The following is a 15292-nucleotide window of genomic DNA, read 5'->3' as shown; positions in this document are numbered from 1 at the left end:
AGTTTTACACCCACATATTTTTTTGACAGTGAACACCATTTGTACAGTGCTGCATGTATGTTTATATGTATGCACATGTTTATAATGATTCCTAATGCAAAAACAGGTCCCCCGGTCATCATCACTCCTCCTGAGGATACGGCTCTTAACATGTCCCAGGATGCACTGCTGCAGTGCCAAGCAGAGGCCGACCCCCCCAACATGACCTATGTTTGGTTGAAGCAGGATGTGAACGTCTACCACGTTGAGTGAGTACTGTGTGCGACCCAGAAAGCCTCAGCTTGGAGGAAGCTTCACTGCAGTTTGACTGCAGCTCTCAAGGGACCTAGTGACTGTAAAGACTGCTGCTGTTTGACCATGACTCACTGGAGAACGAGTGACCATGTGTTATGGTGGAGCAAGACAGAAGGGACAATCCACAGAGTGTCTTACAGACATGGGGTTTTATTGGAAACGACAAACTAGCTAGAATCAAAAGGACAATAAGGGGTCAAAACAAAAGCAGGAAATAATACTAGAACTGAACAGGCTAAACTAAACACAGGGAAAAACTAACACCATCAGCTACATGGACCACAGGCAAGAGACATGCCGGAACAGCTGTGGCACATACAGGGAAGACACAGGAATGAAGCGCACAGCACTTACAGCAAACAGAACTAATGCAACAACCAACTGAGCAACAAGGGAAATACATAAATAACAAGGGTGTGGGCTGTTACTAAATCAACCAAACACTAGGAATTTGGGTAACAAGGAACAGGTGAGGGTAATAATCCTACACTAGGGATTAGGGCAACACAGGAGATAAAGGGAAAACAGGGAACAAAATGAGGTAAAACCAGAAACAGATAAAAACAAGGACCAATACAGGAGTAACAGGAACATAAGGGAAAACTGCACATCTGTGTTCTGTTGTGTTGTCAGCTCTCTCAAGTCACGCGTGAAGATCTTGGTGGACGGAACCCTCCTAATACACAACCTCCTACCAGAGGATGCAGGGAACTACACCTGCATGCCGACCAATGGACTGCTGACAGCACCCACTGCTTCTGCCTACCTCACTGTGAAGCGTAAGGAAGGCCTGTGCCCGTGCATGCCATTCTGCATCGTTAGGGAGCTTTCACATGATGACCAGTACGCAGTGCCCTAGCTTGGGCATTCCATCACTGTCTATGAGGAGCTGAGCGTCGATTGGCCCCCTCACACCACACCACCTTGAGCGATGTGATCCGCTCAAATATACCGTTTTGACACTGCGCTCAAAATTCAGCCAAATTTAACTTTCTCGCCTTCGCTGCTTCTCGACTTCTCCGAGGCACAGCCAATGAGAGAAGAGCCGTATGTGACATGAGCTGAAAGCATCCAGTGACGTAGCGATAGAGCAATAGAAGCTCACAGCACGCGTGGAGCAATTTCCCGGGCTTTAAAAGAACTTTAAAATTGTACTACGATCTAGGAAAAAGGACGTCTGCTTGGGAAAATGTCAGCATTAAGGCAACGAGAGACAATATCGACCCTCTGTAATGTAGTAGGTATTAAATGGAAAAAAACACAATTAACTCTGAATTAATAATAATGAACATAATAAGAGAAGAAGAGTGTCGCTGGAGGGCAGCACTTTAGGATGCCGGCTCAGGACTTTATTCTGCACGTACCAACGATGCCGCTCTCGCCCAGAGACAGAGCTCCGCTCAGTGCTCATCATGTGAGAGTGGTCTTAGGGACATAGTTCTCCATCAGTGTGGCCACGCTTCTCTTTCTGTTCCTTCTTAGATCCTGCACAGGCACTGCGGATGCCCAGGGAGACCTACCTCCCCACCGGAATGGGGGGGCGCATTCCCTGCCCTGTGCGAGCTGAACCCCCACTGCTGTATGTGATCTGGACTAAGGACGGGGAGCCCCTGGACTTGGAGTTGGTCGGTACCCGTGTGCTTCACAGGATACTGCAGCATTTTAGCCATAGAGTATAACTGCCTCGAATCACTTGTTCAGCAGATGTTGTATGTAGAACGGCTTTAGGGCCACACAGCATTCCGAAAGAGCCCCAAGCAGCTCAGGTCCTTTTTCGCCTTGTCGCAGTTCCCTGGTTGGACACTGGACTCCGAGGGCGCTGTCCTGATTGCTGCAGCCAATGACAATGCACTGGGGGTGTATGCATGTACCCCCTATAACAGCTACGGGACGATGGGCCAATCGGATCCCACCACCACAGTCCTGCAGGCAAGCCCTCTCTCTTCATCTTCATATGGTATGGATCATGGAGTAACTAGGACTCTTAGGAATATCCCTGCCGTGGTATTTCAGAATGTATTAGACGAAGACTGAGAACCAGGTCTTCTGTACAGACAACAGTGATCCTACCCACTTCACTGAGGACTCGCTGTGCTGCTACACTGTAACCTGATCTTCTGTGGGATGCCCCTTACTGCTGTGCAGCCACCCCAGGTTCCTCAGGGAATGCCAGCTTCTGTAAACTCTACCATAGCCTTTTCCTGCCTCTACAGGACCCCCCTACGTTCTCAGTCAGCCCCCTGGAGGAGTACAGACAGGAGGTTGGCAGAGAGCTGGTCATTCCCTGCCAGGCAGACGGAGACCAATACGTGAATATAACCTGGAGGAAGGTAAGGATAGAGGTCTGTAACGCGATACTCAGTACTACGCTCATTACTCCAAAGTCCGCACTGCTTAGTCTGATACCCACCATCTCCATCCTGTGTGCTTAAATACTTTTTGCAGTTTTTGTTATTTTTTCTAAGGTCACTGTCTTTTAACCATTTGCCTCCTGCAGGTGGGATCCAGCCCCCGCTCCCCATATATTGTGGCAACCAACAGCTCCCTGGTGCTGCGACCACTCAGCAAGGACCACCAGGGGGTGTGGGAGTGCAGTGCTGCTAATCGTGTGGCTGCTGTTACCACGGTGACAGAGGTGCTCGTGCTGGGTGAGAAGGTGGCACCGTCGCACGCATGGGGCCAACAAAGCACTGGACACATAGTATTGCAGATGGACACAATGTACGTCATTCCTGGCAGAGTGCAAAAAGCACAGAAAACAACAGCTTGTAATTGAAAAGCCTTCTGGGAGTGAAAACCCAGCTGAAAGATACACAGAGGGTCCGTACTGATACTTGGACATGACCGATGTACATAAAGACATAAAGGGGGTCAGTCCTAATACTGGGACATGAAAGACGTATGAAAACATACAGATGGGCAGCACTGATGTAGAGATATGACAGATGTATGAAGATACAGGAAACATAAAGACTTTCAGAGGATCTGTACTGACATTGAGATGCACTTTGTTTTATTATTCACTATGTCTGTCACACAGGCACCAGTCCACATGCTGTAAGCTCCGTGTCCGTCGTTCCTGGGACTGATCGAGCCAACGTGTCCTGGGAGCCTGGCTTTGACGGCGGCTTCGTCCAGAAGTTCACTGTTTGGTCAGTCCCTGGCGTCCTCCGCCTCCATGCAGACTCCCTGTCTTCCGGCAGCCTCTGAGGCCCCCTGTCTGTCTCGGTGTGTCTCCCCCAGGCTGAAGAAGGGCTCCACAGGGAGGCAGGAGTGGACGTCCCTACCCGCTTCCCCATTCACCTCCAGCTTGTTGGTCTTGGGGCTTCTGCCTGGCACCAGCTACCAGTTCAGCGTGCTGCCTCAGAACCAGATGGGAACAGGACCGTTCAGCGAGATTATCACCGTCAGAACTCTGGGTTAATATCTGTGTTACTGAGCTGAGGGAGCCATTTGTCCAGCCCGCACATGTCAGCACGTAGCATATAGCTGACGCTAAAGTTATCACTGGCTTAATAATCACAACCGGTACATTCCACCGCCTCCTTCCTTTTGTGATGAGAGATGACCCTGTTCATAGACTCAGATCTTTACTGTTGAGCTGTGGGTGACCACAGACATGGGTCTCAGGTATATCAGGAAACTGCATTTGTACCTTCATCATGACTGGGGATCATTTAGGAATGTAGGTTAAGTGCTTACATAACAGAAGGGCCCTTTCTCAGACTTGATCATGTGACCTGCTGCCCCCCCCCTCCCAACAGCTTTTTATTAATTCAATTGTCTCTCTCGTTCTCAGTCCCAATTGCAGATCCTCCCTTAGTGCGGGCTAAAATTCCAAGCTTATCACCACCGACATCACTTGTAGCCAATCGGAGCTCATTGGGGCTTGTCCTACAATGGTCACCGCCAATTCCCCAGTATCCACCAATCAGCAGCTTTGTCCTTCAAGCCCGGCACGATGAAGGGGATTGGCTAGTTCTGGAAAGGGATATCAGCCCCAATGCAAGCGAGTTGCTGGTGCAAGGATTGCTTAAGGTAATGCATACAGTTCTTGTTTTAAACCAAGATGATATCATGTCCTTTGTTACGAGCCCCAGCCCCAGGTTGACATAAATGGAGGATGAATGGAGTGGAGAAAGGCTGTGGGCGGAGCTGACCTTACAGCGGCATGTAACACCTTATATTAAAAACCTAATCAGATCCTGAGAGCTGAGAGGGTTAGTTGTACCAAGGTCCGCTTGGTGATGTCTGGTTCCTTCCAGATGGTTATACTTCTTCCTCTCTGCAGGACTGCAACTATGAGCTCAGGATGTTTTCTCGCCAAGATGAGCTGGTGGGGGAGCCCAGCGTGTCAGTCAACATCTCCACCAGGGGTCAGCATCATCCTGCATTCTTGCTAACAGACCATTTTCCTGTCATGATGGCCATTGAGTATTTGCTAATGATCTTGCTGGGAATGTTGCAGGCTTCCCTGAAGGCTATTGTGATGCTACCCAGCTGCTGTTATTCCTAGTGAATCTTCACTGTAGTTTTTGAGTGGATTCTTGTGTGCTTTGATATCACCACAGGAATGGAGGCATACCCAGCAGAACACGAGGTCCGCGACCTCGTCCCAGAGCCACTCTTAGCTGGTGTTGCTGGTGGTGTGGTTTTCCTTTGTGTGGCTATTCTCTTCTCCCTGGGGATGGCTTGTGCAGTGAGAACCAGGAGGAAAAGGCGGAGGAGGAAGAGGCGCGAAGGTGTGGACTGTTAGCTGTACTACTGCCAAAAAGCTGTGTGTGGTCCTCGGACATCTTTCCACATTGGTCCTCTGCCAGTCTGTGTACATTCCCAGAGTTCATTTTGCTCTTTTGTTTTGCTTCTGTTTTTTTATAGATCTTCAGATAGCCCTGCACAAGAGTCAGCTCGCTGAGTAAGTAATACCCACTATAGTTTGCTCAGCCAGTAGCAATACAGTTTGTCAATTATATTTACATTTTACATATGTAGCAGACACTATTGCCCAAAGAAACATACAAGTGAGGCGAATAGCACATTACAAACATATATTCTGTGAAGGAGTCAACTAAGTATAAGGGCAGCTAGGCTGAGCTTCCAGTGAATGTCCACCAGGTACAAGTGTTTGCCATACTAGAGTAGGAGCTACACAAGAACTAAACAGAGCAGCAAAGGCTAACAAAGCAAGAACTTAATAAGACTATTTAAGGACCAGAAGGGCCACAGAAGATCATTCAGAGAACATAAACAGGCATCAAGCTAGTAGAGGAATTCATGGAACAGATGTGTCATGAGGCGTTTCTTGAAGATCGAGAGGGAGTCTGATGACGGTGTAGTTTGGATGCTCATTCCACTATAGGGGAACCACACAGGAAAACCATCTGGAGTGACACTTCTCACATGGGGGGGGGGCTCAAGCAGCATTGGCTTGACGGGGGCAAGATGAGGCATGGGGGGTTTTTGATGGAGATGGCAGCCTGTCCATTGATGGACCTATTAGACAGTATCAAGGACTTGAACTCAACGCAAGCACCAGTAGGGAGCAAGTGAAGAGAGGCAAAGGTGTGCGTGACATGAGAACGTTTAGCCAGGCTGAATGAATATCAGGTGTGCAGCTGTGTTTTGAATTATTTATAGTGGTTTGTCACCACATGCTGTTAGATCTACTAGTAGAGGGTTGCAGTAGTCTGTCTGTCAGATAGGTATGAGTCAAACCGTCTTGTTTATTTTAACCTTATTTCTGTTTTCTTCCCGCTCATCTATTCAACCAGATGTGATGCTCCTCTTTCGATGGTAATAAACTTCATATCCTGTTCCTTTCCTTTCCTTTTTTGTTTTTCATCTTCTGCCTTTCCTACTTCTCTCTCTGTCTCTCCACCTTTCTTTCCCTCAGGAGTAGTTTGTCCCGGCAAAGTCCAGATAGCATCCTGAAGATGAAGATGTCCCCAGGCATTGTCTCCCATCCAGGTTCTTCGCCATCCCAGTCTCACTGCTTTTCTTTCGACAAGATCACTTGTGAATTCCAAGACCACAGGCAGGACCAGCGCCTGCTCTCCAGCCCTCCACCTCGCTATACCTTCCCGCAAAGCCCCCCAGCTGGATTGTGTTCCTCCACTACCCTGGAGTCCATCTCCAGAGGTCCAGATGGCCGATTTGTTCTCCATCCCTTAGAAAATAGCCCCCCCAACACACCTGAGGATAAGCAGGATCTGAGGGCAGACTTCACACAAAGCTCTGATGCAGGCAGTAGCCATGCATCTCAGCTAGATTCTCTAAAGTCAGATTCCCCACGGTCGGAGAAGGAGCAAAGGAAAAGGACATCTCCCATTTTCACTGTGGATTTGCCTGTGCCAGTGGGTCGAGTGCGAGGCTTAGCCAGGAACTTCTCTGAACATGCACGCTTATACCAAGACCATAAGCAAGGTTTGACTGAGGGATTGCTGGAGCAGTCACACTCCGAGGGCAAAGAGGACCGCGTTCGGGATTATGTGGAGCATCTTCGGGAGGTCGTCCCGGACCTGAGCAGACTGGAGAAGGACCCTGTGTACCTACCTCTGGAAAGAGATGGTCGACTCACCGCCACGAGCACTCTGGTGATGCAGATGGAGCATGAACGAGAAAGGGGAAACCTTGCCAAATGTCTGAAACTGGCACGTGAGAGGGAGGAGCTGGAACGTGAGCTGGAGCAATACACAAGCAGCCTGAGGGTCCGAGCCTGGCAGAGTGACTCACCGGACCAGCAGCCAATATGGAAACGACGTAATGCCACCCTCCCTCGCAAGAGTAAGCCTGCCTTTCATCTGGGAAGCACATACAACACCCTGGGAAAGAAGGTGTCTTCTGCATACCTGCTGCAAGATGTTACTCCCCTTACCTCATTCACCAGTCTGGGTCCTGTCCAGAGCTCGATGGAGCAAGCCAGACCTTTTAAGCAGCTGCTAAGGACACAACCACAAGGGGATGACACTGATTGGGAGGACTTATCTCAGTCCTCCTTTTCTAAGCGGACCTCTCCCTCCCACCGCTTACCTATTTGCGATACTGCTGTCCTTCTGCCTGAGTACTTCAGCAGCAGACAGAGGTGTCCAAATGAAAACTATAGCTATGGGTGGAAGGAAGAAGCTGAACACTGTGATGATAGTGCCAATACAGGCACCCAGCCTGCTGAGCTAGGACCAATTCATAGTTCCCAGCAATCAAACTTTAAACCAAAGTCTACCACAGACAGATTTAACATGGACAAAGAATCGGACTCAGATCCACTGTGGAATCAGTTGAGCCTTTACCCAGAGCCTTCCCCTCCTAAGTCAATTCTGGAATACCTGAACCTCCCAGGGTTTGTAGAGATGAGTGTTGATGAACCAGTAGCAGAATCTGACACTGCCACCTCCAAAAACTGCTGTCCTTCCTTGGACCAGGAACGTTGGACATCCCTGCAAGGTGATCCAGATGTGGTTCCGAAGGACTGGAGTACTCATACACAGGACAGTCCTATTAGAGTCACAGAGCAAATAGCGGATATTTTACCAAGTGGAACTTCTCAAATTTCCAAAATTCAGGGTAATGAGTTACCCTCCAGGATATGCATATCACCAGTGTCATTTTTGAAGGAATCAGTAATATTAGATCAGTTTGGTCCCGAGAAATGTTCATCGAAAAAATCTGCCTCTCAAGAATTTCTAGACCCCAATGCTTGGATTGACTCTTTGAGTCAGAGCCAAGCTTGTGCAACTCCATTCTCCTCCAGGTCAGTCACTGATTTGCACAGGCAGCCAGAATATTCCGCATCCACAGACCAACAATCATCAAACCACAGTCAACAGGCCACCCTTTTCCCTGATGCTTCCAAGTGGCCCACATCTTACCAGGAGGCTCTGACATCTGTGCACCACAAGCTGGCCCCACTCAGATCTTCAGTCTCCCTCGGCTCCTCCAGGCTAAGCACAGAGATGAGCCGACTGAGACCTCGAGATGCTGCAGTGAAGCCAGCAAAAGCTTTTCTGCCCACGGCGTACAGCTTCCCATCACGGGGGCAGGTCTTCTTCCATCAAGGAGACTCTGAAAGTGAAGAGGAGGTGCGGGAGCAGGGGATGGAGCTGGAGATCGAGATTGGGGACCGCAAAGAGGACAAGGAAGAACGGGATAGCTTTGCCAGTCAGAGCAGTGGTAGGGGCAGCCTGGGGCCCCAAAGCACCCAACCTGTCTCCCCAACGCCAAACCAACCTGGCTGTGTCGATATGCCTGGACAGGGAAAAGGGCTTTTGGAGCAACTGAGCCTGCAGGCTAAGAGCAGAGGGTGAGGCTTTGCTTTCTGACACTGACAAACACCCGAGACACTTACCTCACATTAGTCATTTGACTTACATATTGTAAATTTAGATTCTGTAATTTTAGATTCACACATTTAGATATTGTTCTGTGAGTTATTTCCATTGTTCCCAAAATGCTGATAAACTGGGACAATTGTGCTGTATATTAATTTTCTTCTCCAGTAAGTGAAGAGGTTTGTAAACATCATAATATTTATATTGTTTTTTGATTTCTGCAATAACACTGGCTCACAATCCAGGGAGATCACTGAATAATTTGGGATGTGCAACCTTTGTTGGCATAGAAGAGCAGGATGCAATCGCAGTTCATTGTATTTCCACAGGAGAAGGACTTCAGGAGATGAAAGCTATGAGTGGGACTCAACTGACTCCTGTCCAGAATCCATCATCAAGAAGACAACAGGGCTTAGCTACATGAAGGACAGCATGGCAGATGGACGGGAGCCGAAGATGACCACCCGCCCTCATGCCACTATGGACACCCAGAGCAAACGTGAGTCCCTCGGCTCTTATCTCGTAACACAATATACTGTGATCCGCAATGCCTTGTTCATTTCTCTTTCAGTAAGCAGTCGTGCGGGATCCCATGGCCCTGAAGAACATGCAGACTACCACACCCTCCGGCGAGTCACGCGGCGGCAAAACTCCTTTCCAGTGCAGAATGAGCCCAGCACTGCATCTTTTTGAGCACTGTGATTTCCTGGACAGTCTTAATTGACCCCCTTCCTGCACAACACCCTTTGCTCACTCATTTCTTGGTCCGTTTCCACATAATCCCAAATCTCCAAGTTGACTGTAAGTTTTATATACTTCCGTTGTTTCAAAACAGGGAACAAGTGGGCCCTGTGACAACTGACTCATCTGATGGCAGAATTTAACGTCACCAGGTGGGGGCTTGACGTGATAGAGCCTCAGGGGACTGACTGAATAGCTGTGCTAGAGAAGAGAGTGGAGTTAAGATCAGGGCTTCTGAGCCATGGCATGTGCTGAAGCTCTGCGGTTAACCCAACAGTACGGCACACACTGATTTGGGACCCATGTCCAGGGTTCAAGTCTTAGCCCTGGCTCTGTGTGTTAAGCTTGCATGTTCTCCCTGTGTCACCATGGAGCTTCCTCGCAGTTCTCCAGTTCCTCCCCCCATAGTCCAAAGACACGCTAAAGTGAATTAGAGTTACCAATTTGAGTGTGTGTATGCATGTTGGCACCCCATGCTGGCTTAATCCCTGCCTTGCACCAGTAGCTTACAGGATAGGCTGTACGACCCTGAATAAGACAAGCAGGGATGGAAAATGGGGAGGGCTTTTGCCAGGGGCTGTTGATCAGCACCACATAAGCTGGGAGTTCTCTGTCCTGTAAAAGCACCCAGTCATTAGCTTCCTTCCTGTTTTTCTCCATTCCTATATCCATGTTTTTGTGCCTTGAAAAGCCCACATAGTTCAACACATAGCCTGTTATGACAGACTGATTTTGGTCATCGCAAGCGCTGACATAAACTCCAGATTAATGTTTTACCACAATTCCCTTAAATTTTAATATATACTATGGTAGATGGTAATGGATAATGTCACATGTACTCGATTATAGATGGTTCCTTTGTCCTTCTTCACTTCTTATTAACACTGCCACAAGGCACAGAGGTGTAAGCCCGTCAGCCTGTGCTATGAAGGGCAATAAACGGGAAGAGAGTGACCTTCAAGCTGAGAGCTAAATTGTTTTATTGCATGTTTGGAAGTAATATAACCATCAGTGATGGTGTGCTGGCTACATGAGGGTAGGCTAATTGGGTGTCCCAAAACTGACCAGAGTCCAGAGGATCTGGCTGCAGAACTCTAGGCGACCTTCACTAGAGTTACCTTAACTGTGGGGCCATGCATCACTGACCTCCACAACTGGACATGACATTATGGCAACTTCAGGCATGGGGATGGTACCTCCACTCTGAGGCTCGAAATCACATGACCTCCACCATAGTGTTGGATATGGCTCTTAAAATATGTATTTGCAATTTTGGTAATATTACTGCAACACCAGGAATGGATGTTATTCATCTCATTTAAATCTGTGGGAACAGATGTCAATCTATTTTAAATTTGGCAATTTGGTGTGAAATGTTCACCTCTATGTAGCTTCAGGTGCCATCTATCCACATGTCCAGCCTTTTGAGTTCTCTTCAGTGGCGTCATGTCCAGGCCAGGTGTGGAGGTCATGTGATTTCCAGCCCCACAGTGGAGGCCTGCCTAATGCAGGCCTGCCCAGTATTCTGCAGCCAGACTCTTCTCCATAGGATGCGCAGTAGGTGTCCTGTGATGCACTGGCAGGATGTACGCCCAGCCTCATGCCCTGCGGAGCCTGTGACAGGATGCAGCTCCCATCACCCATGGCTGAAGCAGCTAGAAAAGTTAAATAATGATTTACAAGATGTATGATTCCAGATCTGTTAAGGCAATACATAATTGTAAAATGCAATACCTTGGAGTGAGACAGAGCTTGAGTGCTGCTGTTTGTGCTGAATGAATGCTGCTTCTGACAAGGTCTCTATGTGAGATTGTGGGACCAAAGGCACTTGAAAAGGGGGGTTTCGCACAAACCTGGGTCAGCCACACAAGCTGGATGTCCACCACCTTTGTTCTCTGTCCACTTTCATGAAGCACAGAGTATTTTTTATTTTTATTTTTTGGACATGCCACGGCATTTAAGAAGCAACACCAGGAGGTGGGTGAGGTGAGGAAGCTCTCGTCTGCTGCTCCCAGCCCTGAAGCATGAAGGACTAAACTGTGCTCTGAGGCGTGTTCTCGCCGCTTCACTTGCCGATGGCGGTGATGGGAGCTAAGAGACAGGTGGTACACACGACCAAAGAACTCGGAAGAAAATGGAGCAGAACTACAGGAGGTCCCACTTCTGAAGACCGTCCGTCCAACTTTAAGCAGCAACACGACCGTGTTCACGTGTTTCTTAACAATGTAATGAATAAACGTCAATGTTTTGCACTGCTGTTCTGATTTAGAATCGTGATTTTACTGTATCTTGTGTAGCTAAGCTAATGTTTCCCAACCCGGTCCTCAGAGACCCACAGACGGTCCATGTTTTTGCTCCGCCCAGCTCCCTGCCAGATAGTCCTCAAGCATGGATTATCTATGGGTTCCTGAGGACTGGACTGGAAATCACGGGCTTAAGCAGTTTAATGAGGGAGGTGCTAGACCACACCAACCTGAAACGTAACAACTGCCTGTGTTGTTTACATGTAGCTTTGAGGTCCGTCCAAGGAAACTGCGTCTGTTTCTTTTATAATGATTTATTCTGTCCTTTTGTAAAACATTCAGATTTGTATTTTGTCGAATTTGTATTTAAATGTGATTGTCTGTTTTATGAAACTTTTATAAAAGAACATGTAAAACATTGCTAGGATGGATTTTAAAAAACATCTTACATTTGTGACAGTGACAGTTTGATACAGAACCCAGCTTTGTTTTAGACAAACATTCATTTTGTACAAACTGGGAAAACATGCTGTTGTGGCACGCTCGTGATTTCCAAGACACTGAAATAAACTCGATGTTATGATACAAATGTGGCAAAGGGTATCAGGTCATTGTGAGTCACTGAAAGACACCAAAAGTAAACGCTTTAAGGTCTGTATAACATATTCACTGTATGCTATATCACCGTGACTGTGTACCTTTATATCTTTATGGAATCAGCGGGAGTCATACAGACTGACACAAGGGTCACAAGTATGGAAAGCAAGGATGGATTTCAAATGATTTAAAGAAAAATCCCAATAATAACGTTCAGTGCAGCCTGGACTGGGTCCAGGTATCTTTAGGACCCTGTGGGGAGACAAGAGAACAGGGTATAATACCTACATAATCAATTCAGAACCAACAGAAGAAAATGAAAATAAAATCAAGAAAGGGTGTAATGTTCATATATGCGATGGTACGATTACTTACGGTATATTATTAAGCACTGCATCTAACAGACAGCTAACGCTCCTTGTGGGGAACAGCACTCACATATGGCATCAAGAGATGGTCACTGCTAATGGCAAAGAAGCATTTAGGGAACAACCTGACATTTCTCCAGTTACGATACAGAAGGGTCCAAAAAAAGTCAATATTTTATTACTATATAAAAATAAACGACAACACCAATAATAATAATAATTACTGATTGACTGTTTTGTACAATGTTTACTGTCATTTCTAACCAAACAATGTCTTGATATTGGAAGCAGTGTATTGATAACTATCCTTGATAACTAGTTTTTGGCTACAAAACTGTCCCTGAAGGGTAAATTTACTTACATCAGTGTCTCTTTAAATCTGACTGGCTGAAGTTCCTTTCTCACTGTGCAGTAGTAAAGCGTCTCTCCTTTTGTTGTCCTTGTTGTTTTTCTATCTTTCGTAAATGACCTAAGCTCCTCCCACGTCTCTTTCTCGTATGAGTCCTTTGGTGATATTTTAGGTGTGCTTGTTGAGTGAAGCTCTTCCCACACTGGGAACACTTGCAGGACCTCTGCCTCGTGTGAGATCTCTGGTGTGTCTTTAGGGCTCCTACTTGGCTGAAGCTCTTCCCACATTGGGAACACTGGCAGGGCCTCTCTCCTGTGGGAGTCTGTTCATGCATCTTTAGGGATCCTACTTGACCAAAGCTCTCCCCATGGTGAGCAGTGACATAGGGTCTCTTTCCTGTATGAGTCTGTTGGTGAGACTTTAAGTGTGCTTGTTGAATGAAGCTCTTCCCACACTCAGAGCACTTGTAGGGTCGCTCACCTGTGTGAGTTCTATGGTGTGTCTGTAGGGCTCCTGCTTGACTGAAGCTCTTGTTACACTCTGAGCAGTGGTAAGGTCTCTCCCCTGTGTGAGTTCTCTGGTGTGTCTGTAGGGCTCCTACTTGACTGAAGCTTTTCCCACATTGCGAGCAATGGTAGGATTTCTCCCCTGTGTGAATCCGCTCATGCGCCTTTAGGGATCCTATTTGACTGAATTTCTTCCCACACTGGGAGCACTGGTACGGTCTCTCCCCTGTGTGAATCCGCTCATGCGCCTTTAGGGATCCTATTTGACTGAATTTCTTCCCACAGTGGGAGCACTGGTAGGGTCTCTCTCCTGTGTGAATCCGCTCATGTGCCTTTAGAGTTCCTACTTGACTGAAGCTCTTCCCACATTGAGAGCACTGGAAGAGCTTCTTGCCATGAATTTTCTGGTGCTTCTTTAGTTCTTCCATGCATATGAACCTGTAACCGCACTGGGAGCAGAGGTAGGGTTTCTCTATTAAGTGACCTTGTTGGTGTGTTTTTAGGTCTTTGAACCAAATGAAGCTCATCCCACACTGGGAACACTGATAGGGTTTCTCTGTTCCATGAGTGCGCATATGATTTTTTAAGATGCCTGACCGAGTGAAATTTTTCCCACAATGTGAGCAGTGATGAGGTCGCTCTCCTGTATGAATCCGCTGGTGCACCTTTAGGCTTCCTAACTGAGTGAAACTTTTTCCACACTGGGAGCACTGGTACGGCCTCTCCCCTGTGTGAATCCGCTGGTGTCTTGTTAGGTCTTCTAAATGACTGAAGCTCTTCCCACACTGGGAGCAGCAGTGAACTTTCAGTATCACACCGGGGCCAAACTCCTCAGGGTGGAATTTCTTCATGTGTCTGTAGAAGTACGTCCCTGACGTGTAGGACGTGGGACAGTGAAAACAGGGGAACTTTTTCACTCTCTTCCCCAGCATGACAGCTTGGACCGAATAATGAGGCATGGAGAAGAGTACAAAGGAACATAGGGTTGGAACTGAGTAATGGGAACAAAAAGTGATGGATTCAGGAAAAAATTAAGTGCATAGCAGCAGAGGCTAAAGGACGCCGCATATTTCAAACAACGCCTGGACAAAACAAAATCTTTGAGCATTATATGTCATGCCAGAACACTAGGGATGCAAGGGTACTTTTTGTGGCCAATTGTGGTCAATAGGTAGGATCAGAACACATAATAAAAACATAACGTTTGCCTCCGGGGCCCTAAATAAGGCCGTGTGCTGAAATGGTGAAAAGCACGGTGATTACTGCGCATACATCATTCTGTTGATTTTGGTTGAAGTATGCAGCAAACATTAAGAGCAAGAATTCAATAGGAATTGTGTATGTCCTTGAGTCAGCGTTATTATATTTTTGATTTATTAATTTAGGTTTTATGTTATTTTCATATTTTGTTTCAAATCCAGTTTCGTTTCAGTTTCAATAGTGTTTATACATTTTAGGTTTTCTATATTAGGACTTAATTAGATTTCGGTAATTTTATTTCTAAGGAAGTTTCTAGGGACTCTGCTAGTTACTATATAATGTCAATCTAGGGCTGTTGGCAATTCCTGTGGTTCACATGCATCACATGCCAGAGGCTCAAAGGCAGGTCACAATTTTATTCAAATAGTATATTAAAACAGTAACAGAAAATATTTCATTAGTGTTTATAATTTTTTTGTAGCTTATTTCAGTATATAAGAACATTTTCCTTAATGACGATAACCGTCTTTGTTTAGTTTTAGTAAAATTCATATTTTTAATATAACATCCGTCCCAGACTTCATGAGCATGACTTAAGAGCAGCTTGGCTCTAGAGCGCTACTCCACGCCTAGTATCAATGTACACGGTGGTCGGAACATTGGGGTCACA

General features: G+C 46.8%; 2 protein-coding genes across 6 annotated transcripts in view; one reads left to right on the top strand and one right to left on the bottom strand.

Moving 5' to 3' along the window:
* The window catches only part of LOC125746296 (uncharacterized), a 26800-nt gene extending 14600 nt beyond the window's left edge, over positions 1-12200 (top strand). The window contains exons 7-21 of the mRNA XM_049020106.1: positions 107-248; positions 928-1073; positions 1777-1919; positions 2083-2223; positions 2508-2624; positions 2792-2942; positions 3335-3446; positions 3538-3713; positions 4094-4332; positions 4586-4670; positions 4866-5036; positions 5173-5209; positions 6188-8590; positions 8948-9117; positions 9190-12200. Of these exons, the coding sequence (XP_048876063.1) occupies positions 107-248; positions 928-1073; positions 1777-1919; positions 2083-2223; positions 2508-2624; positions 2792-2942; positions 3335-3446; positions 3538-3713; positions 4094-4332; positions 4586-4670; positions 4866-5036; positions 5173-5209; positions 6188-8590; positions 8948-9117; positions 9190-9311 (4355 nt within the window). The 3' untranslated portion in view covers positions 9312-12200. The remainder of the gene's footprint in view (positions 1-106; positions 249-927; positions 1074-1776; positions 1920-2082; positions 2224-2507; positions 2625-2791; positions 2943-3334; positions 3447-3537; positions 3714-4093; positions 4333-4585; positions 4671-4865; positions 5037-5172; positions 5210-6187; positions 8591-8947; positions 9118-9189) is intronic.
* The window catches only part of LOC125746318 (zinc finger protein ZFP2-like), a 20017-nt gene continuing 16625 nt past the window's right edge, over positions 11901-15292 (bottom strand). For 4 of the 5 annotated variants that reach the window (XM_049020191.1, XM_049020190.1, XM_049020192.1 and 1 more), the window contains 3 exons: positions 12929-14413; positions 12575-12659; positions 11901-12451 (listed from right to left, as the gene is read on the bottom strand). In XM_049020191.1, coding sequence (XP_048876148.1) covers positions 12969-14413 — 1445 coding nt within the window. In that variant the 3' untranslated portion in view covers positions 11901-12451; positions 12575-12659; positions 12929-12968. The remainder of the gene's footprint in view (positions 12452-12574; positions 12660-12928; positions 14414-15292) is intronic. The other variant, XM_049020193.1, reaches the window with a different exon arrangement.

Source organism: Brienomyrus brachyistius, chromosome 7 (genome assembly GCF_023856365.1).
Source record: "Brienomyrus brachyistius isolate T26 chromosome 7, BBRACH_0.4, whole genome shotgun sequence".
Classification (NCBI taxonomy): domain Eukaryota; kingdom Metazoa; phylum Chordata; class Actinopteri; order Osteoglossiformes; family Mormyridae; genus Brienomyrus; species Brienomyrus brachyistius.
The sequence above is the reverse complement of the archived record's forward strand: the minus strand, read 5'-3'. Positions and strand labels throughout refer to the sequence as shown.